The sequence below is a fragment of the Notechis scutatus genome, unplaced genomic scaffold (assembly GCF_049901735.1).
Source record: "Notechis scutatus isolate UNSWTSFEM ecotype Mainland unplaced genomic scaffold, rNotScu1.2 NSCUCTG21, whole genome shotgun sequence".
Taxonomy (NCBI): domain Eukaryota; kingdom Metazoa; phylum Chordata; class Lepidosauria; order Squamata; family Elapidae; genus Notechis; species Notechis scutatus.
Genome location: NW_028263079.1, coordinates 92,709 through 109,500, shown reverse-complemented (window position 1 = coordinate 109,500; position 16,792 = coordinate 92,709). Strand labels below are relative to the sequence as shown.

The 16,792-nt window shown below is 40.5% G+C and overlaps 1 protein-coding gene across 1 annotated transcript; it reads left to right on the top strand.

Annotated features, from left to right (window-relative positions):
- Positions 1–2,798: 2,798 nt before the first annotated feature.
- Positions 2,799–16,132, top strand: LOC113431692 (vomeronasal type-2 receptor 26-like). Its single transcript, XM_087948600.1, has 4 exons — positions 2,799–3,168; positions 5,946–6,237; positions 12,621–12,747; positions 14,635–16,132. The coding sequence occupies exons 1-4, from the start codon at positions 2,963–2,965 to the stop codon at positions 15,528–15,530; spliced, it is 1,521 nt and encodes a 506-aa protein (XP_087804726.1). The 5' UTR covers positions 2,799–2,962; the 3' UTR covers positions 15,531–16,132.
- Positions 16,133–16,792: the final 660 nt, after the last annotated feature.

Here is a 16,792-nt window from a genome sequence, read left to right as displayed (position 1 = left end):
AAGCCTGATGAAGGTCTGTAGTTGTGAAATCTCTTGAAAGACTATTGGCCAAGACTTTGCTGGAGAGGAATTCACTTTAAACTAAATAAAAGGGGTTTTATTCAGTTTAAAGGAGTCAGCTTCATGCTTTTGGGAAGCCTAGGTCAAAACAGCTGCTTCATCAAATTTGTCATTTGGGGATTCTTCCTGTTGAGGGTTTAGATCTTGCTATGCTCTTGGTAGTGGCCAAAGGTTTCTCCACTGGTCTCCAGAAGGATTTCCCACTGACATGGACTGCCTACTTGGGTTTCTTCTTCCTCCCTCCTTCTTATGATCAATTGGAGTTGAGCAACCTTCCTACTTTCCTTTGTGCAACTCTATGTAAACCTCTTAGCTCTACTGGGGCCAAAACACCTCCCTGCCTCCTGTCCCATCATCTCTACCTGCCTGTTTTCTTGCATCCCATTCTTGGAATATGGTTCTCAGCCCAAGCTGGGTCTTCCCAGCTCTTCTTTCTCCCTCCCGGAAGAGCCATCCAGCTGGCCTCCTCTTGTCAGATCCTTCAGCCCAACTGCAAGAATGTTTTCCCCAGATTTCCTGAAAGGACTCAGCCTTTGGCCGAGGCAATGCAAAAACAGCATTGTCCCTCCCAAGATATAAAATCCTCTGGATCAGTGTTCCCCAACTAGTGCTCCATGGACCACTGGTGGTCTGTGAGAAAATTTTGGTGGTCTGCAGAAAAATTATTTGCATTTTTTTATATTGCATAAATTAGGGATCCTCAAAGTATGGTGCCTGGGTTGGATATGTGCAATGAATGTTTCTGTTGCTGCAGAGAATCTCTCTCTTCAGGGTCTTTTTGTGCAGGTCAGAGGGAGGCATAAATTCCAATTCAGGGTCTGCTTCAGCCTCCTGGTGCGGGGATTTGGGCGAAGGCTGGAGGGAAGGGCCACTGGTGGTGAAGAGCTGGAGGGCCTTGTTCCAGTGGGACTGCATCATGACCTGGAACTGGCTGACCATCTCAGCCCGCTGAGCCTCCAGGCACCAGAACCTGGCCTTGCACTCCTGCAGGTCTTCCCTCTGCTTGGAAAGCCTTTTCTCCTAGTCCTCAGTGTGGTGTTTCGGCTGAGCCTCCTTCTTGGTCAGATCCAATTTCAACTGAGCTGGCTGTTTTGCTTACTCTTTCTTGTGGGGGCTGCTTAGCTCCAACAACTGCTAAGGAGCCTGGGTGGGCAGGTGAGGAGTGGCTGGGAGGGGACAGGAGAATAGAGGCCGACGAGGTACTCCTCGGCGTGAATGACATCAAGTTGGCCATGACCACCCAGTAACATGACCATACCACCTAGCCACGTCCCCCCAGCCAGTCATTAGGCAGATCATATTAGTGGTCCGTGGGATTTAAAATTATGAATTTAGTGGTCCATGGGGTCTGAAAGGTTGGTGACTCCTGCTCTGGACACTTGCTTCTGTATCCACTAATCCCTTCTCTTCCCATGAAATCAGATTGTTCACTGAACTTTCAGGAGAAGGGACTAGGCAAGAGAGGGGAAGAGTAGAAAAGAGTGTGAGGGTCTTTGTTTGTTACTATTCACTATTTCCTTAGTACTGAGCTCTGGCCTTAGGTTCATAATGTAGCTCCAATGAAATACAAACTAATAGTTAGCACCTGCTAGAACTTAGATAAGGGTCAGTGTCATTCAAGGGGAGGGAGATTGTTGTTGTTTTTTGGCTGTTGATTATGTGTATGTTATTTTTTATACTTGTGTGTTTTGTGATGGATTTGCTGTTATTATTTGCCCAGAGTTTTAAACAGAAAAAGAAAATAAAGAAATTTGTCTAAAAGAGTATAGGGTCTCCTTGCTTGAACAAAGGGTTGACAAAAATACCTCCAAATTCACTTCCAACTCTGTCATTTTATTAAACATGTCTGCATTCAACAGATGAGCAAAGATCCATCTCAGCAGATGCTTGCCTAACTTGACCAATAGAATCACAGTTCACTATAAATCAAGCCCAACTAAGTTTGTACTAGTGTGCGATTGGTCACACCTATACTAAATCATCTGTCAACTAAAAAATACTCCTTTGGTCTTTTTCGTTGCCAGCAGAAGGGGAGTGGGGGGAAAGCAGTGCATTCCTTAAATGCCTCAGATAATCGCCTTCGCAGCCGTAGCTGTTGGCGTGCAAGATTATTACTGGAGAGCATGATTGATGACTCCTGGCTATGGATGTGTCTCATTGGAGAATATACATTAGGGGGAGGAAGACAAGGGTCAGAGGTGAAATGAATGATATGTCAGAGTCTGCTGCAGCCAGGAAACGCTGACATGTCAACTTCTAATAAATCTTTTTTTTTTTATTCTGAGAGATGCGGCTAGAGACTTGTGATTTGAATGGGGGTGCATGTTGGAGCCCTGACACTATCTCTTGATATTGATTATAATAGTTTTGTTTTTTAAGTTTGAATCCAGCTTCTTCTGTCTTACTGCCCTGTCTCATCTTCAGAGTTTGAACCCTGTGACTTCTTCCTTTGTGTATTTCCCAGTCAACTCATTCAAAGTTCAGAGAAGTAATGCCTTTCCAATTTACAATTTTCCAAATTGTAGTGATTTACTTGTTGTCTTGGTGCTTAATCTCTAGAGACTTTTCTGCAAACTTGCAGAAAATTTGACAACAGATGTCAACAACATGTTTTCCCCTCAATGCCAGAGACAAAATCTTATTGGCTGATTTCATGACCCTGGAAAGTTGTGAGTGCATAAATGATTCCAGAGAAAAAAGAAGTAAGGGGAGCATGTTAGCATAGGCAGGGGCTGTGGTCATGCATCTCCTCTTCAGTTGGGAAGCCTTGGCTGGACCTTATCTTGATTAGAACAGCCCTTGAAGCTTCTGTCTTGAAAGAAGGCTTTTGCAACTTGTACAATCTTCTCAAACTTTATTCCAAGCAAGAAGAGGGCTGGTGGCTCAGGCAGGAACACAAATCATGTTGCTGCTTCTGCTGCTGCTGTGGCCCCAAGGAGTCTGTATGAATCTGAAGCCTAAATGTCTCCTGACTCTGATGAAGGAAGGGGTGAACCCCAAGAATCACCACAGGCCGGGAGAGTATTACATTGATGGCATATACTCTGCAACAAGAGCCAAGTTTTACCCATTAAGTTTTCACAGAACTCCACTGAATGAATTGTTGTGGTAAGTGAGACTACATTCATTGCATTACAGTTATTTTCCAGTTTTAGGAACTACAAATTGCTTAATCTCTTACTTTTGTTATCCCTAATCTCACTTTCTGTGCTATCGTCTAAGTAGAGCTAGACTGTGGATGGAGAAGAATAGAATAGAATAGAATAGAATAGAATAGAATAGAATAGAATAGAATAGAATAGAATAGAATAGAATAGAATAGAATAGAATAGAATAGAAATTCTGTACATAGAATAACAGAGTTGGAAGGGACCTTGGAGGTCTTCTACTCCAACCCCCTGCCTAGGCAGGAAACCCTACACCACTTCAGACAAATGGTTATCCAACATCTTTTTAAAAACTTCCAGTGTTGAAGCATTCACAACTTCTGAAGGCAAGTTGTTCCACTGGTTAATTGTTCTAACTGTCAGGAAATTTCTCCTTAGTTCTAAGTTGCTTCTCTCCTTGATTAGTTTCCACCCATTACTTCTTGTCCTGCCTTCAGGTGCTTTGGAGATTAGCTTGACTCCCTCTTCTTTGTGGCAGCCCCTGAGATATTGGAACACTGCTATAATGTCTCCCCTAGTCCTTCTTTTCATTAGACTAGACATATCCAGTTCCTGCAACCGTTCTTCATGTGATTTAGCCTCCAGTCCCCTAATCATTTTGGTTGCTCTTCTCTGCACTCTTTCTAGAGTCTCAACATCTTTTTTACATTGTGGCGACCAAAACTGGATGCCATATTCCAACAGTGGCCTTACCAAAGCATTATAAAGTGGTATTAACACTTCACCTGATCTTGATTCTATCCCTCTGTTTATGCAGCCTAGAACTGTGTTGGCTTTTTTTGGCAGCTGCTGCACACTGCACACTGAAGAAAGTGTGAGTGCTCCTATCTACCCCTTCCTTGTCCCATAAAATGGGGACAACATGGACACAACATGGGGACAACATGGACACAAAAATGCAGGAATGCTTTATTTTTTCCCCCTGCATTGACAATGAGATAATCTCCATATTCTTTTTTTCTGGACCCAAATTTACTTATAATATGAAGGAGTCACAGACAGGAATCTGTGAAGTCATGGGATTTCTAAACATGTATGATTGCTTTTTGAAATGATTCTGTCAGACGCAAGAAATCAGGAATATGAAAAAGATGTTGAGACTCTAGAAAGAGTGCAGAAAAAAGCAACAAAGATGATTAGGGGACTGAAGGATAAAACATATAAAGAACAGTTGCTGGAGTTGGGTATGTCTAGTTTAATGAAAAGAAGTGCTAGGAGTGACATGATAGCAATCTTCCAATATCTAAGGGGCTGCCACAAAGAAGAGGAGGTCAACTTATTCTCTAAATTAGGACAAGAAGCAATGGATGGAAACTGATCAAGGAGAGACACAATCTAGAACTAAGGAGGAATTTCCTGACAATTAGAACAATTAATCAGTGGAACAACTTGCCTCCAGAAGTTGTGAATGCTCCAATACTGGAAGTTTTTAAGAAGACATTGGACAATCAATTGTCTGATAGGATTTCCTGCTACAGCAGGCAGTTGGACTAAAAAAACCTGCAAGTTCCCTTCTGTTATTCCATGCTAGCTCTCCATAAGAACCTGAACTAAGAATGGTCAAGGCAAATCGGCAGTAGATAAGAGTGAATGGAATTCATGGAGGGCTGCACTTAGATTGCTTGTGGGTATGAAGGCATTCAAGACTAATGATATGCTTCTCCCCCCTCCCAATTATATCTCTCTTTACATTATTAACAGTATTGTGTCATACAGATATTACATATACTTACATTTATTTCTATACATAAATCCTTATTCCTATGTTCTATCCACTTATACCATTTATCCCATACCACATACTATTCTGATTCCTCCTTGCCATTTAATTCTATTGTAAGTTTGTCCATCTTGGCACATTCTAATATTTTTTGTATTAACATCTCTTTGGACGGTATGTTTTCTGATTTCCAACCCCGCGCAAAAACTATCCTTGCTGCTGTTATTATATGCAATATGATGTATTGGATTTGTTTGCTAAATTTCCCTTTAATTATTCCCAGTAAAAATAGTTCTAGTTTAAGTTTTATTTGATGTTCTATTATCTCCTGTAGCCGTCTTTATACTTTTGCACATTATTTTCTGGCTTTGGGGCATTGTCACCATATATGAAAGAACATTTCATCTTTCTGTTTGCATTTCCAGCACTCTGATTTCCTATTTGGGTACATTTTTGCTAATCTCACTGGCGCTAAATGCCACTGATGACATGCTTGATCCCTCCCTCAGTCTCAGCCTGGTCCTCTCCTAAGATTCCTGGTTTCATAATCATGCAATGATTTCAATGTCAGTTAAGTCTACAACTCAAGGACTTCAAAATCTAAATTTTTCCAGTGAACATATTGGCTTTGTCAACAGTCACAGATTCACAACAGTCACAGTGAACGCACCTTAATCTGTGTTTGTGTCTAAAGGTCAGGATGGTGCTCTAAGTAGCCTTCCCAACTTTAGGGTTTAATGGTTCCATATTTTATATAGAGGAATAAATCAAAGTTCCGACTCTTAAGAAGGTAACTTCCATCACAAACTGATATCATGTATTTGAAACTGGCCTGATAACTTTTATTAAAGTAGTTTATTCTTTATTTTTTAAAGATTTTTTTAAAATTGCAATTCATTCAGAAAGAATGGACCCAAGTCGATTATGCATTTTATAATAAAAAAGGGTGAAATAAAATGCTTTTTATTGATTGTGTTCTAATGCATTGACATTTGCAGGAGAGCACTTCCAGAATATTGGAAAAGGCTCTCCTTCCTTTTTGCTGTCCAGGAGATCAACAAGGATTCCAATCTCTTGCCCAACATCACCCTGGGTTACAATATTTATGAACAATATTTCAGTGCACAAATGACTTCGGATGCTTTGGTAGACCTACTTTCAGACGGGGAAGCCAATGTTCCCAACTACAGCTGTGGAAGGCAGAGAAATGTAGTGACTCTTCTTGAAGGGGCTGAAATAGATATTTCTATCCAAATGTCAACCCTAACAGGGATCTACAAACTCCCGCAGGTGTGTCTGTGCTGGTAAGAGAAATTTTAGTCATGTAACATTCAGTCAGAGGTCCTCTATTAAAAGTGAACAAAAGAGTGATATTATGTACTATATTAAGGATGATGGCTCAATATGCAAATAGAGGGAAGGATTAGAAGAGATATATTTCCCCCCCACTGTGGATACAGTTCAAGAGTTTCAAAGCAGGGGGGTGGGCGGGCTTAGCTGGGGGGGGGGGGGGGGTAAGGCTCGTGAGTTTTGGGGTGTTGGGGAAGTGGGGGGAGAAGCCATTTCCTCACCGGGGCGCCTCTTTGTGTGGCGGGCGCCCGTGTGCGGAGCGGCACGGGGGTGGGGGGGGGGGGGGGGGAAAAAGGTGGGGACGTCTAAAAGCACCTGCAGACAGGACAAGAAGCAATGGATGGAAACTAATCAAGGAGATGACCAATCTAGAAATAAAAAGAGATTTCTTAACAGTAAAAACAATTTAATCACTGGAATGGCTTGCCTTCAGAGATTGTAGATGCTCTATCACTGAAGGTTCTGAAGAAGACATTGGATATAACCATGTGTCCAGAATAGTACAAGGTCTCCTGCTTGAACTGTCAGTGTTCCAACTAACCAACTCCAAACCAATATACTCCAAGACATGCATTTCCTCAAAGTTCCATTTTATTAGAGTTGTCATATTGGCACATCTGGAAAAACCCAAATCTGACAGTTCCAGGTTTTCCCTTCCCAAAAGAAAATCAAAGATCCCTCCCCTGCACGCACCAGTCCATCACATGGCCCAATCAAATCTTTGTCCCAACTGGAGACATCCCTCCAGTCACTCCCTTCCAGGTGCAGGGCAACATGTCCCAGACTCTTTGAGAAAGAATGTTGTTGTTTCTAATTTTCTACCTCACTATGAAGTCCCCCATCCCAAATTTCCAGGCACTGAATGTGACAGCCTTGAAGCTTCCAAGTAAAATGGTTTCCAAGTCTGACATGAGCAGGGGGTTGGACTAGAAGATCTCCAAGGTTTCTTCCAATTCTGTGATTCTGTTAGTTTGAAAGATTCTCCACAGAAGAAGCTAAAGGCAATGAAATCAATTCATAAATGTTTGCTAGGAATCAAATTATTGTTTCACTCATGCCAGAATTCTTTTCTTTAATTTTGGGTATGATGGGCATTAAATAAATGACACCTTTTGTTGCTTTTCAGATCAGTTACAGTTTTGTTTCCCAGACTTCAAGTGATAACACTCACTCTCCTTTCTTCTACCCGATGCTCCCCGCTGAAGGACTCCAGTACCCAGGGATGGTCAAGCTGCTCCTTCATTTCAGGTGGACCTTGGTTGGCCTGATGGCTCCAGATACTGACCAGGGAGAGAGGTTCAGGAGGATATTAACTTCTATGTTGCTAAGGAATGACATTTGTCCAGTTTTAACACAAACATTTTCCAAAACAATCTATAACGTGTTCATAAATATTGGTCCATACAAAAAATGGAGACAGGTGAATGTCTTTCTTTATGGGGCTGAGGATTACTCATTCAATATAGGGCTAAAGATTATACAACTAGTATTTGAAACTTTGAAGGAGTCGGTTAGAGGAAAAGTCCTGATCACAACAATACGCTGGGATTTTACCATTTTCCTGGCACACGATGACTTTCCCATTCAATTTCTTCATAGCATTTTTTCCTTTCTGATGAAGAGGAACCATATGGCAAAATATGGTGGGTTTATGCATTTTTATCCCACCATGCGTTTCCTTGCAGAGACATCTTTTATATGCTCCTACACCACGGATGCCTTTTCTGTGAAAGTTTGGAAACGGTGCAGAGAGAGAGAAGAACTGGAGGTTGTGTCCCTGCAGGAGAAGGATCAGATCCTGTCTCTGGATAATTATTTCATTTACAACACTGTCTGGGCTGTAGCCTGGGCCTTACATGCAACCTATTTATCCAGATCTAAGAGGGTGAGGATCAAAGGTGGGAAGAACTCAGAGTCTCCAAGGCTGAAGGCTTGGCAGGTATATCTTTTCTGGTGCACATCACTCTTCTGCAGATAAGAATCAATTTTACAAATGGAAGCACTTGGTTCCTAGCCTCAAAATAAATAAAAAAATTCAAAGACGAACATTAAATTGGATTCCAACTTTCCAGTTCATCTCTCATTTGAATCCCCTTCTCTTTTTCTTTATCAATAGATTTTCCAATAAAGGAGAATATTTGTAGCTCAGGGTTGAAATGAGGTGTTAGACCTGCCTTTAAGTAAGAACGATTCTTAACTCCATTTATTGAGAAAGGTAGAGGTGGTCAGCAGTATTAAATATCTGCAGGGTGCAGATAACCAACAATCTGAATTGGTCTCTCCACATGTCATCCTTAGTGAAGTGTGCAAACCAGCATTTCCATTTCTTGTGTCGGATGAGGAGAGCAAACCTTTCTCCTTCTCTCCTGGCCACTTTTTACAGAGGCACGACTGAGAACATTTTAACAAACGTCATCACTGTTTGGTTTGGTGGCAGCAGTGCCTCAGATAGAGAGTCCATATAGAGAGTGGTGGGGACAGCAGAGAACATTTAAGGAAGCTCGCTTTCCATTATTCAGGATGCTGCTTATAAGCGCTATGCATTTAGAGTGCATTGTTAGAGACCCCACATACCCGCTTTATGGTCTGTTTCTGTTGCTCCCCTCAGGAGGATGTTCCAAAGTATTTTGAGCAGCACTCCTAGGTTTTGTAACATCCTTGTTCCTTATGCCATCTGTCTGGTAAACTTGCAAGATTCATTTTTCCTGCCATGTACATATATATATATATATATCTGAACTAGACTGATTTATGCTCCTTGCAGACATCTAGTCCTTAGCACTCTTTCTAAGAGCTTCTGACTTAGTGTATTTTTGGGGTTTAAAGTGTGCATATATATCGTGTTGGTTGAAAATCCTCCTGAGGTATTCAGATATTTCTGCAATGTATGGACATAAAGTTCCCTTTTGGGCTTCATTTCACTTGAAAAATTATCTGATTATCTTCATTTAGCCCAAAGATCTCGCTGTCTAGCCCAAGTGAGGAGGTTCTCCCCATAGAATGTTGGGAATCCATTATAAAAATAATCGTTCTCTCTTCTATGCCAGTTTCATTCCTTCCTTCAAAGTGCTCAGTTTTACAATAATTCCATAGAAGGAGTTTATTTGAATGAAAATGGAGACCTGGCATCAGACCTGGACCTTATGAACTGGGTGATTTTCTCCAAAACCTCAATTAACAAAATGAAGTTTGGAAGTCTAGAAAGACAAGGTTCAAAGGATTTCACATTTATGATCAATCCAAATTTGTCCTCTGAGATGGAAGGATTGAAGGTGGGAATATGTGTATTTCATGCTCACTGAAGCGCTTACCAACTAGGTTGCATTCTTTGGGCAGGAACTGGTTTTAAATGTCATCAATTTGTCCAAGATAATTCTGTGTTTAACTGTCTAGCTTTCCATAAGAAATATACCTTTACATATTTATTATAATTAGAACATAGAATAATATTGAAAGGCATCTCAGAGGTTTTCTAGTTCAACCTGCTTTTAGAGCAGGAAACTCCATATCATTTCAGACAAATAGTTATCCAGTCTCTTTTTGAAAGCTTTCCATGATGGAGCATCACAACTTCTGGAGGAAAACCGTTCCACTGGTTTACTGTCCTCACTGTTAGGAAGTTTCTCCTTAAATCCAGGTTGCTTCTCTCCTTGGTTAGTTTCCAACCATTGTTTCTCATTTTGCCTTTTGGTGCTTTGGAAAATAGATTGACTCTTCATCTTTATAGGAGATATTGGAACAGTGCTATCCTGTCTCCCCGAGTCCTTCTTTTTATTAAACTAGATATACCCACTTTCTGTAACCATTCTTTGTGTTTATTTATTAGTCCCACTAAATTAGTCCCAGTAAATTATTTATTAGTATTTATTGTTAGTTTTATTTGTTATTTATTAGAACTGTCAAATGCAGCTAAGTTTGATTCATGGGCAACAGGATTAATTTTGCCAAAGCAAACTATCCATTCTTTTTTGTTTTCCTTGAGTCTGTCTCTCTGTCTCTCTCTCTGTCTCTGTCTCTGTCTCTCTGTCTCTGTCTCTCTCTCTGTCTCTCTCTCTCTCTCTCTCTCTTTATATATATATATATATAATTTGCCAATCGTTTACAAGATAAAAGGTATAAGTATAAACATGAGTAAGAATACAGGAAATAGGTACGAATAAATGGGGACAATAGGATAGGGACGGTAGGCACGATGGTGCACTTATGCACGTCCCTTACAGACCTCTTAGGAATGGGGTGAGGTCAATAGTGGATAGTCTGAGGTTAAAGGACTGGGGGGTTAGAGGATGTAACAACAGAGTCAGGTAGTGCATTCCAGGCCTTGACCACTCTGTTGCTGAAGTCGTATTTTCTGCAATCAAGTTTGAAGCGGTTTACACTGAATTTGTATCTGTTGTGTGCTCTTGCATTGTTATGGTTAAAGCTGAAGTAGTCATTGACTGGTAGGACATTGTAGTAGATAATTTTGTGTGCTACACTTAAGTCTAACCATAGGTGGTGTAATTCAATGTTGTCCAAGCCCAAAATCTCAAGTCTGGTGATATAGGGTATTCTATTGCGAGTAGAAGAGTGTAGTACTCTTCTAGTGAAATACTTCTGAACTCGCTCAATTGTATTAATGTCTGATATACAGTGCAGATTCCAGACTGATGAACTGTATTCGAGTATTGGTCTAGCAAAAGTTTTGTATGCTCTAATTAGCAATTCGATATTTTCAGAGGAGAAGTTTCGTAAGATTAGATTTACAACTCTTAATGCCTTTTTGGCAATGCTGTTACAGTGAGCTCTGGTGCTTAGGTCATTTGATATGAGAACTCCAAAGTCCTTGACAGAGTGGGGATCATCAACAAGGTCATATCCACCTAGTTTGTCTTTGGTGTACTGATTTTTTTTAGCAATGTGTAGGACACAGCATTTGTTGGTCAAGATCTGGAATTGCCAATTGTTTGACCATTTAGACACATAATCAAGGTTGCTTTGAAGGACAATAGCATTGTCAGTGGTGATTAATAGTTTTACATCATCCACAAAGAGGATGCAGTTGCTTATAAGGTGATTGAAAAGATCATTTATATAGAGTAAAAAGAGGGTGGGTGCTAGAACGCTGCCTTGGGGGACACTGCTGTTAACTGGAACAGGGTTTGATATAGCGCTCCCTATTTTTACTATTTGAATATATACTATTTGTATATATAAAGTATATATAAATGTAGAGCCTGAATCTAAAACCTGCAGTGTGTGAAAACTTAGACAATTAGACAGACAATACTGCTACCCTTCAAAAAGACCTCGACTATGTATCAGAAAATAAAATACAAGCTGAATAGTCAAGACCTTGTTGATGAGCCAAACTCTGTCGAGGACCTTGGAGTACTCATCTCTAGTGATCTAAGTGCTAGAGCCCACTGTAACTACATAGCCAAAAAGGCATTAAGAGTTGTTAACCTAATCCTACGTAGCTTTTTCTCTGGTAATATCATACTACTAACGAGAGCATACAAAACATTTGCTAGATCAATACTTGAATACAGCTCATCACATTATGTATCTGATATTAACACAGTTGAGAAAGTCCAGAAATATTTCACAAGAAGAGTTCTCCACTCTTCTACTCGTTGCAGAACACCTTATGCCACCAGACTTGAAATTCTAGACCTAGAAAACCTAGAACTATGCCGCCTTCAGTCCGATCTAAGTATAGTACATAAAATCATACATTGCAATGTCCTACCTGTCAATGAATACTTCAGCTTCAACCATAACAACACAAGAGCAAACAATAGATACAAACTCAAGGTTAATTGCACCAAATTTGATTGCAGGAAATATGACTTCAGCAACAGAGTGGTCAATGTCTGGAATAATCTACCTGACTCTGTGGTTTCTTCCCCAAACCCCCAAAAACCTTAGACTTTCTACTATTGACCTCACCTCTTTCCTAAGAGGTCTGTAGGGAGCATGCATAAGTGCATCAATGTGCCTACCGTCCCTGTCCTATTGTTTCTTTTTTATTTTTCTTATATGTATCCATTTCATGTATTCGCAACTATGTTTATACTCATACATATTATCTTATAACTGCTTGACAAATCAATCAATACATCAATAAATGAATGAATGAATGAATCAATCAATCAATCAATAAATTAGGATAAAATGGAAGCAACATCAGCCAGAATCTGTTGGATAAGCTCCAGTGTTTTTATCACCTTCAAACTAAGTAAAACTTGGTCTTGAATTTCCGATCGCTAAGTCCTTCTTCCTCATTTGTCTCCTTTCATGAAATAAATTTATTTTCTTAAAGTTTTTGTCTCTCTCCTCAGCCCCTACCTCCTTCCAGATGTGTAGAAAGCTGTCATCCTGGATTTGTGAAAGTAGCCCGGGAAGGAGAACCCATCTGCTGCTATGATTGTCTTGCTTGTGCAGAAGGAACCATTTCCACCCAGGAAGGTGAGTAAGACTTCAGGAAGAAGAGAGACTCTAGACATTTTCTGTGCAAGGTCCTAGTACTGAAGTAAGAAGCAAGGTTGATGAACACAAGTTCTTTCTGAGGTGTTAATCCCATGGAGTTTATCAAACTGTCTTCTAATTTCAGATTTTGGGTTCCCCTCCTGGGATCTTCTCACATCTTCTCAGCACTATTTGGTCTTCTAAAGGTTTAGTAACTGAGATGATGATTTTGCTTCCTTCCTATCCTTTATCTTTATCATCCAATCTATATAATGGTCTTATGACTGAACTTATAGTTTTGGTTTCCTTGGGAAAGCGGATTTGTTCCCTACCTTTACGATATAAAGTTGAGTCAGCAAGTTGTTTTCCCTGGAAAGACATCTTTTGATTTGTTACTTGGGTCTAAAATTCTCCTTTCTTGCTCATGGTGGTGGCGCAGTGGTTAGAATGCAGTATGGCAGGCTGACTCTGCCCACATCCAGGAGTTCAATCCTGAGCAGGTCAAGGTTGATTCAGCCTTCCATATGAGTGTAGTACACCCCAAAAGAACAGTGCCAGGAATCACTAAAGCAGTGTCAAAAACGAAAAACAGCCCTTCCCCTTTAAGAAAGTCCCAGCTGAAAGAGCAGCCACTCAAGCTAATTGAAATTCTGGGCATGCTGCCAAAAGCAGGGGTGGGCTGCTACAGGTTCACCCCAGGTCGGGCGAACCCGTAGCTAATGTTATAGCCGATTTGGAAAATTGGCAAATCCCACCCCTGGCTGGCTCCACCCACCCCACCCCTCCCATCCCATCCTGCACCCCCCCAAGAGTCTCCACAGGGTCCATTTTGGATGCGAGGTAAGTGCAGGGCCCACACAGAGGCTCGGGGAGGGCAAAAGAGGGCCTCCTGGAGGTTTCAGAAGAGGCTCTGCAGCCTGGGGAGGCTGTGCTCACCCTCCTGGAGGCTCGAGGAAAGCCTCCAGAGCCCAGGGAAGGTAAAAACTCCCCCCATGGCACAGGAGGCTGACTAGGCCATGCCCAACATGGCCACACCTGCCCAGCAACTGGACAGAGAACCGGTTGCTGAAATTTTTGAAGCCCAACCCTGGCCAAAAGCCATTAATAGCTGTTACAAAGTATAATGAAAGTATAATGAAACCTGACCACAAAAGCAGCCTCCAAACACTTGAATAGGGCCATCAAGTTAAATGGAATCAGACTAAAAATAACTCACTAAAGCACACCACACTTTCCTGCCTCCCTGACAGGATTAACCCCTAGGATATGAAAAAAAAAACAAAAGACTTTGGATCAGGATTAACCCAGTAAAGCAGGAAAACAAAAACCTAAGGCAATCAATCATTTCAACTAGAGGCACATCAAAACCCCTCAAACTGTAGAAGCTTCAAAGGAAAATCAAGTATAAAAAGGCATGGGCTTTCCTCGCCCAATCTGCTGGCTAGCCAGGAACACTTGAGCTGTGCCATTACTGTCTCTTGCCTTCCTGAATTAACGAGTTCTGCTTTCTGGCAGCTTGCTTTGATGTCAATTTCTTCTCAGTTCTGGTGACTGCTTCCCAGCTGGGGAATGAACCAAGGAGATTTCTTCCAACACATCCTTTCAAGATCAGTAAAACAAGGACCCAGATTTTTGACATTGTAAACTGCTCAAAATGCTGTAAAGCACTTTGTAGATTGGTGTATAAGTGTTATTGCTATTTCTGAAAACCAGGTTAAATAAACTCAGCAGATATAAGTTCATCCTCTATCTGAACAGAGGAAGACAGTCCCCATTTCTTTCTTATTGCAGATTGATTTCCTTCACATGCAATCATTCATGCTATTCCTATTTCCCAATACATTAAAGTATGTGATTTATGAGAAATCTTACTTTTCCTTCTTGCAGATGCAAAAAAATGTACCCCTTGTCCAGAAGATCAACATCCAAACATCCTTCGAGATCAGTGTATTCCCAAGATTAAAACCTTCCTATCCTACCAAGAGACTCTGGGGATCATCCTGGCTTTATTTGCCTCTTTACTCTCTTTCCTCACAGGCTTTGTCTTGAGAATCTTCATTAACTTCCAAGACACTCCAATCATCAAAGCCAACAATCGGGACCTCTCTTACATCCTCCTGGTCTCCCTCCTGTTTTCCTTCTTCACCTCCTTCTTGTTCATTGGCCAGCCAACCAGAGTCACTTGCCTTCTCCGACAGATAACCTTCAACATCATCTTCTCAGTTGCCATTTCTTCTGTCTTGGCCAAAACAATTATGGTGGTGCTGGTTTTCTTGGCCACAAAACCAGGGAATAAAATTCAGAAATGGCTGGGGAAGAGTTTGGCCAACTCTATTGTCCTTTCTTGCTCTGGTCTTCAAATTGTCATTTGCAGCAGCTGGCTTGGCACCTCTCCCCCATTTCCTGACTCTGACCCAAACTCTCAAACTGGAGAGATCATCCTGCAATGCAATGAAGGATCCGTCACCATGTTTTACTGTGCTCTTGGCTATATGGGATTCCTGGCTGCCATCTGTTTCAGGGTGGCTTTCTTGGCCAGGAATCTGCCTGGAGCCTTCAACGAAGCCAAGCTGATCACCTTCAGCATGCTGGTCTTTTGTAGCGTCTGGGTCTCCTTCATGCCCACCTATCTCAGTACAAAAGGGAAGTACATGGTAGCTGTGCAGGTCATCTCCATCTTGGCCTCCAGTGCTGGCCTTCTGGGCTGTATCTTTTTCCCCAAATGCTACATTATTTTCCTAAGACCAGATCTGAATACAAAAGAATATTTAATGTCGAAATAAAATAATCAAGTACAATTTGTGTAGGTGATTCCCAAAATTAATGACAGTTCATATTTTACCAAAGTTGGACACTTTATTGAGCTTTTTAAAAAATAAACAAAAGCTAAAGGATATTGTTCTGATTTTATCAATTTCTCCATTGTTTCAACTTTATTATTTCTTCAGATGATGGAAATGTTCTACCAGCTTTTAATAAATGTGATTTCTCCTTTTCTCTTTGCTACTGAGTGTTTAGAAAAGTTCATGAGTGTGTATGGATACTTTCAGTGAGTGTGTAAAAAAATATTTCCCAACCAAAGATGAGGACACAATTATCTTTAAGCACATTTTTTTAATTTGATAGCAAAAAGTGGGGGCTAATGTGAGATGGAATCCCTCCATATGTTCTTATGTAAATTGGAGCAGAGTGGTGATAAGATATAGAAGCAGGTTATCTGAACTGCTACAAACAAGAATTTGATTGGATACAGAATCAATATTTAGTGAGGTTGATGAAACATGTGTCATCATGCCAGCTCTTATACATTTTTTCTCCATGACAATCTGTGCTTAAATTGGTATTTTAAGCAAAACCAATTACATTTTTACATTTAAAAGTCACAGCACAAACTTTTACTTATTTTATTGCCTTCTATTATTTTGTCTTCTTGCATTATTTTGTTTCATTTTATTTTATTTTATTAAAAGGCAAAGCATCTCGTGGGCTTTCAGATTCTCAGAGCAATTTCTTCTCTTATTGAACAATTCATCAATCACTCAGAGGCTTCTGGACTTCAAAGATTAGATTTCCCCCACCCACCCCAGAAAATAACTGCCATATAAATTTAATGTCAAACATAACTACCACATAAATCTAATGTCAAAAATGTAAATCCATTGTGGTGTAATATTATATCAAATTTCTTGATGTAATTATTATAACAAAAACGCTTTTACTGTAATGTTATTCTTTATACAGCATTACTTTCTCTCTCTTTCCGTCATCCAGTTACACCCACTATTAGACTGGAATCTCTCAGTCACTGTCACTCACACTTTGATCACCTCCTGTCTGGATGATTACAAGCCACTCTACATGAACTCTGACTACCCGGATCCTAGTTTTGGGCAATCTGTTTCATGGTCAAAGATCAAAAATAAAATAAAAGCAGGGAGAAAATTGAATAATGGAATTACTAGGTATGTTTAACTGATATGGTAGTTAGCATTTGGAGAGAGTTTTGAAAGGTTGAAAATAAGCATTGAAAGATTATGAATTAATG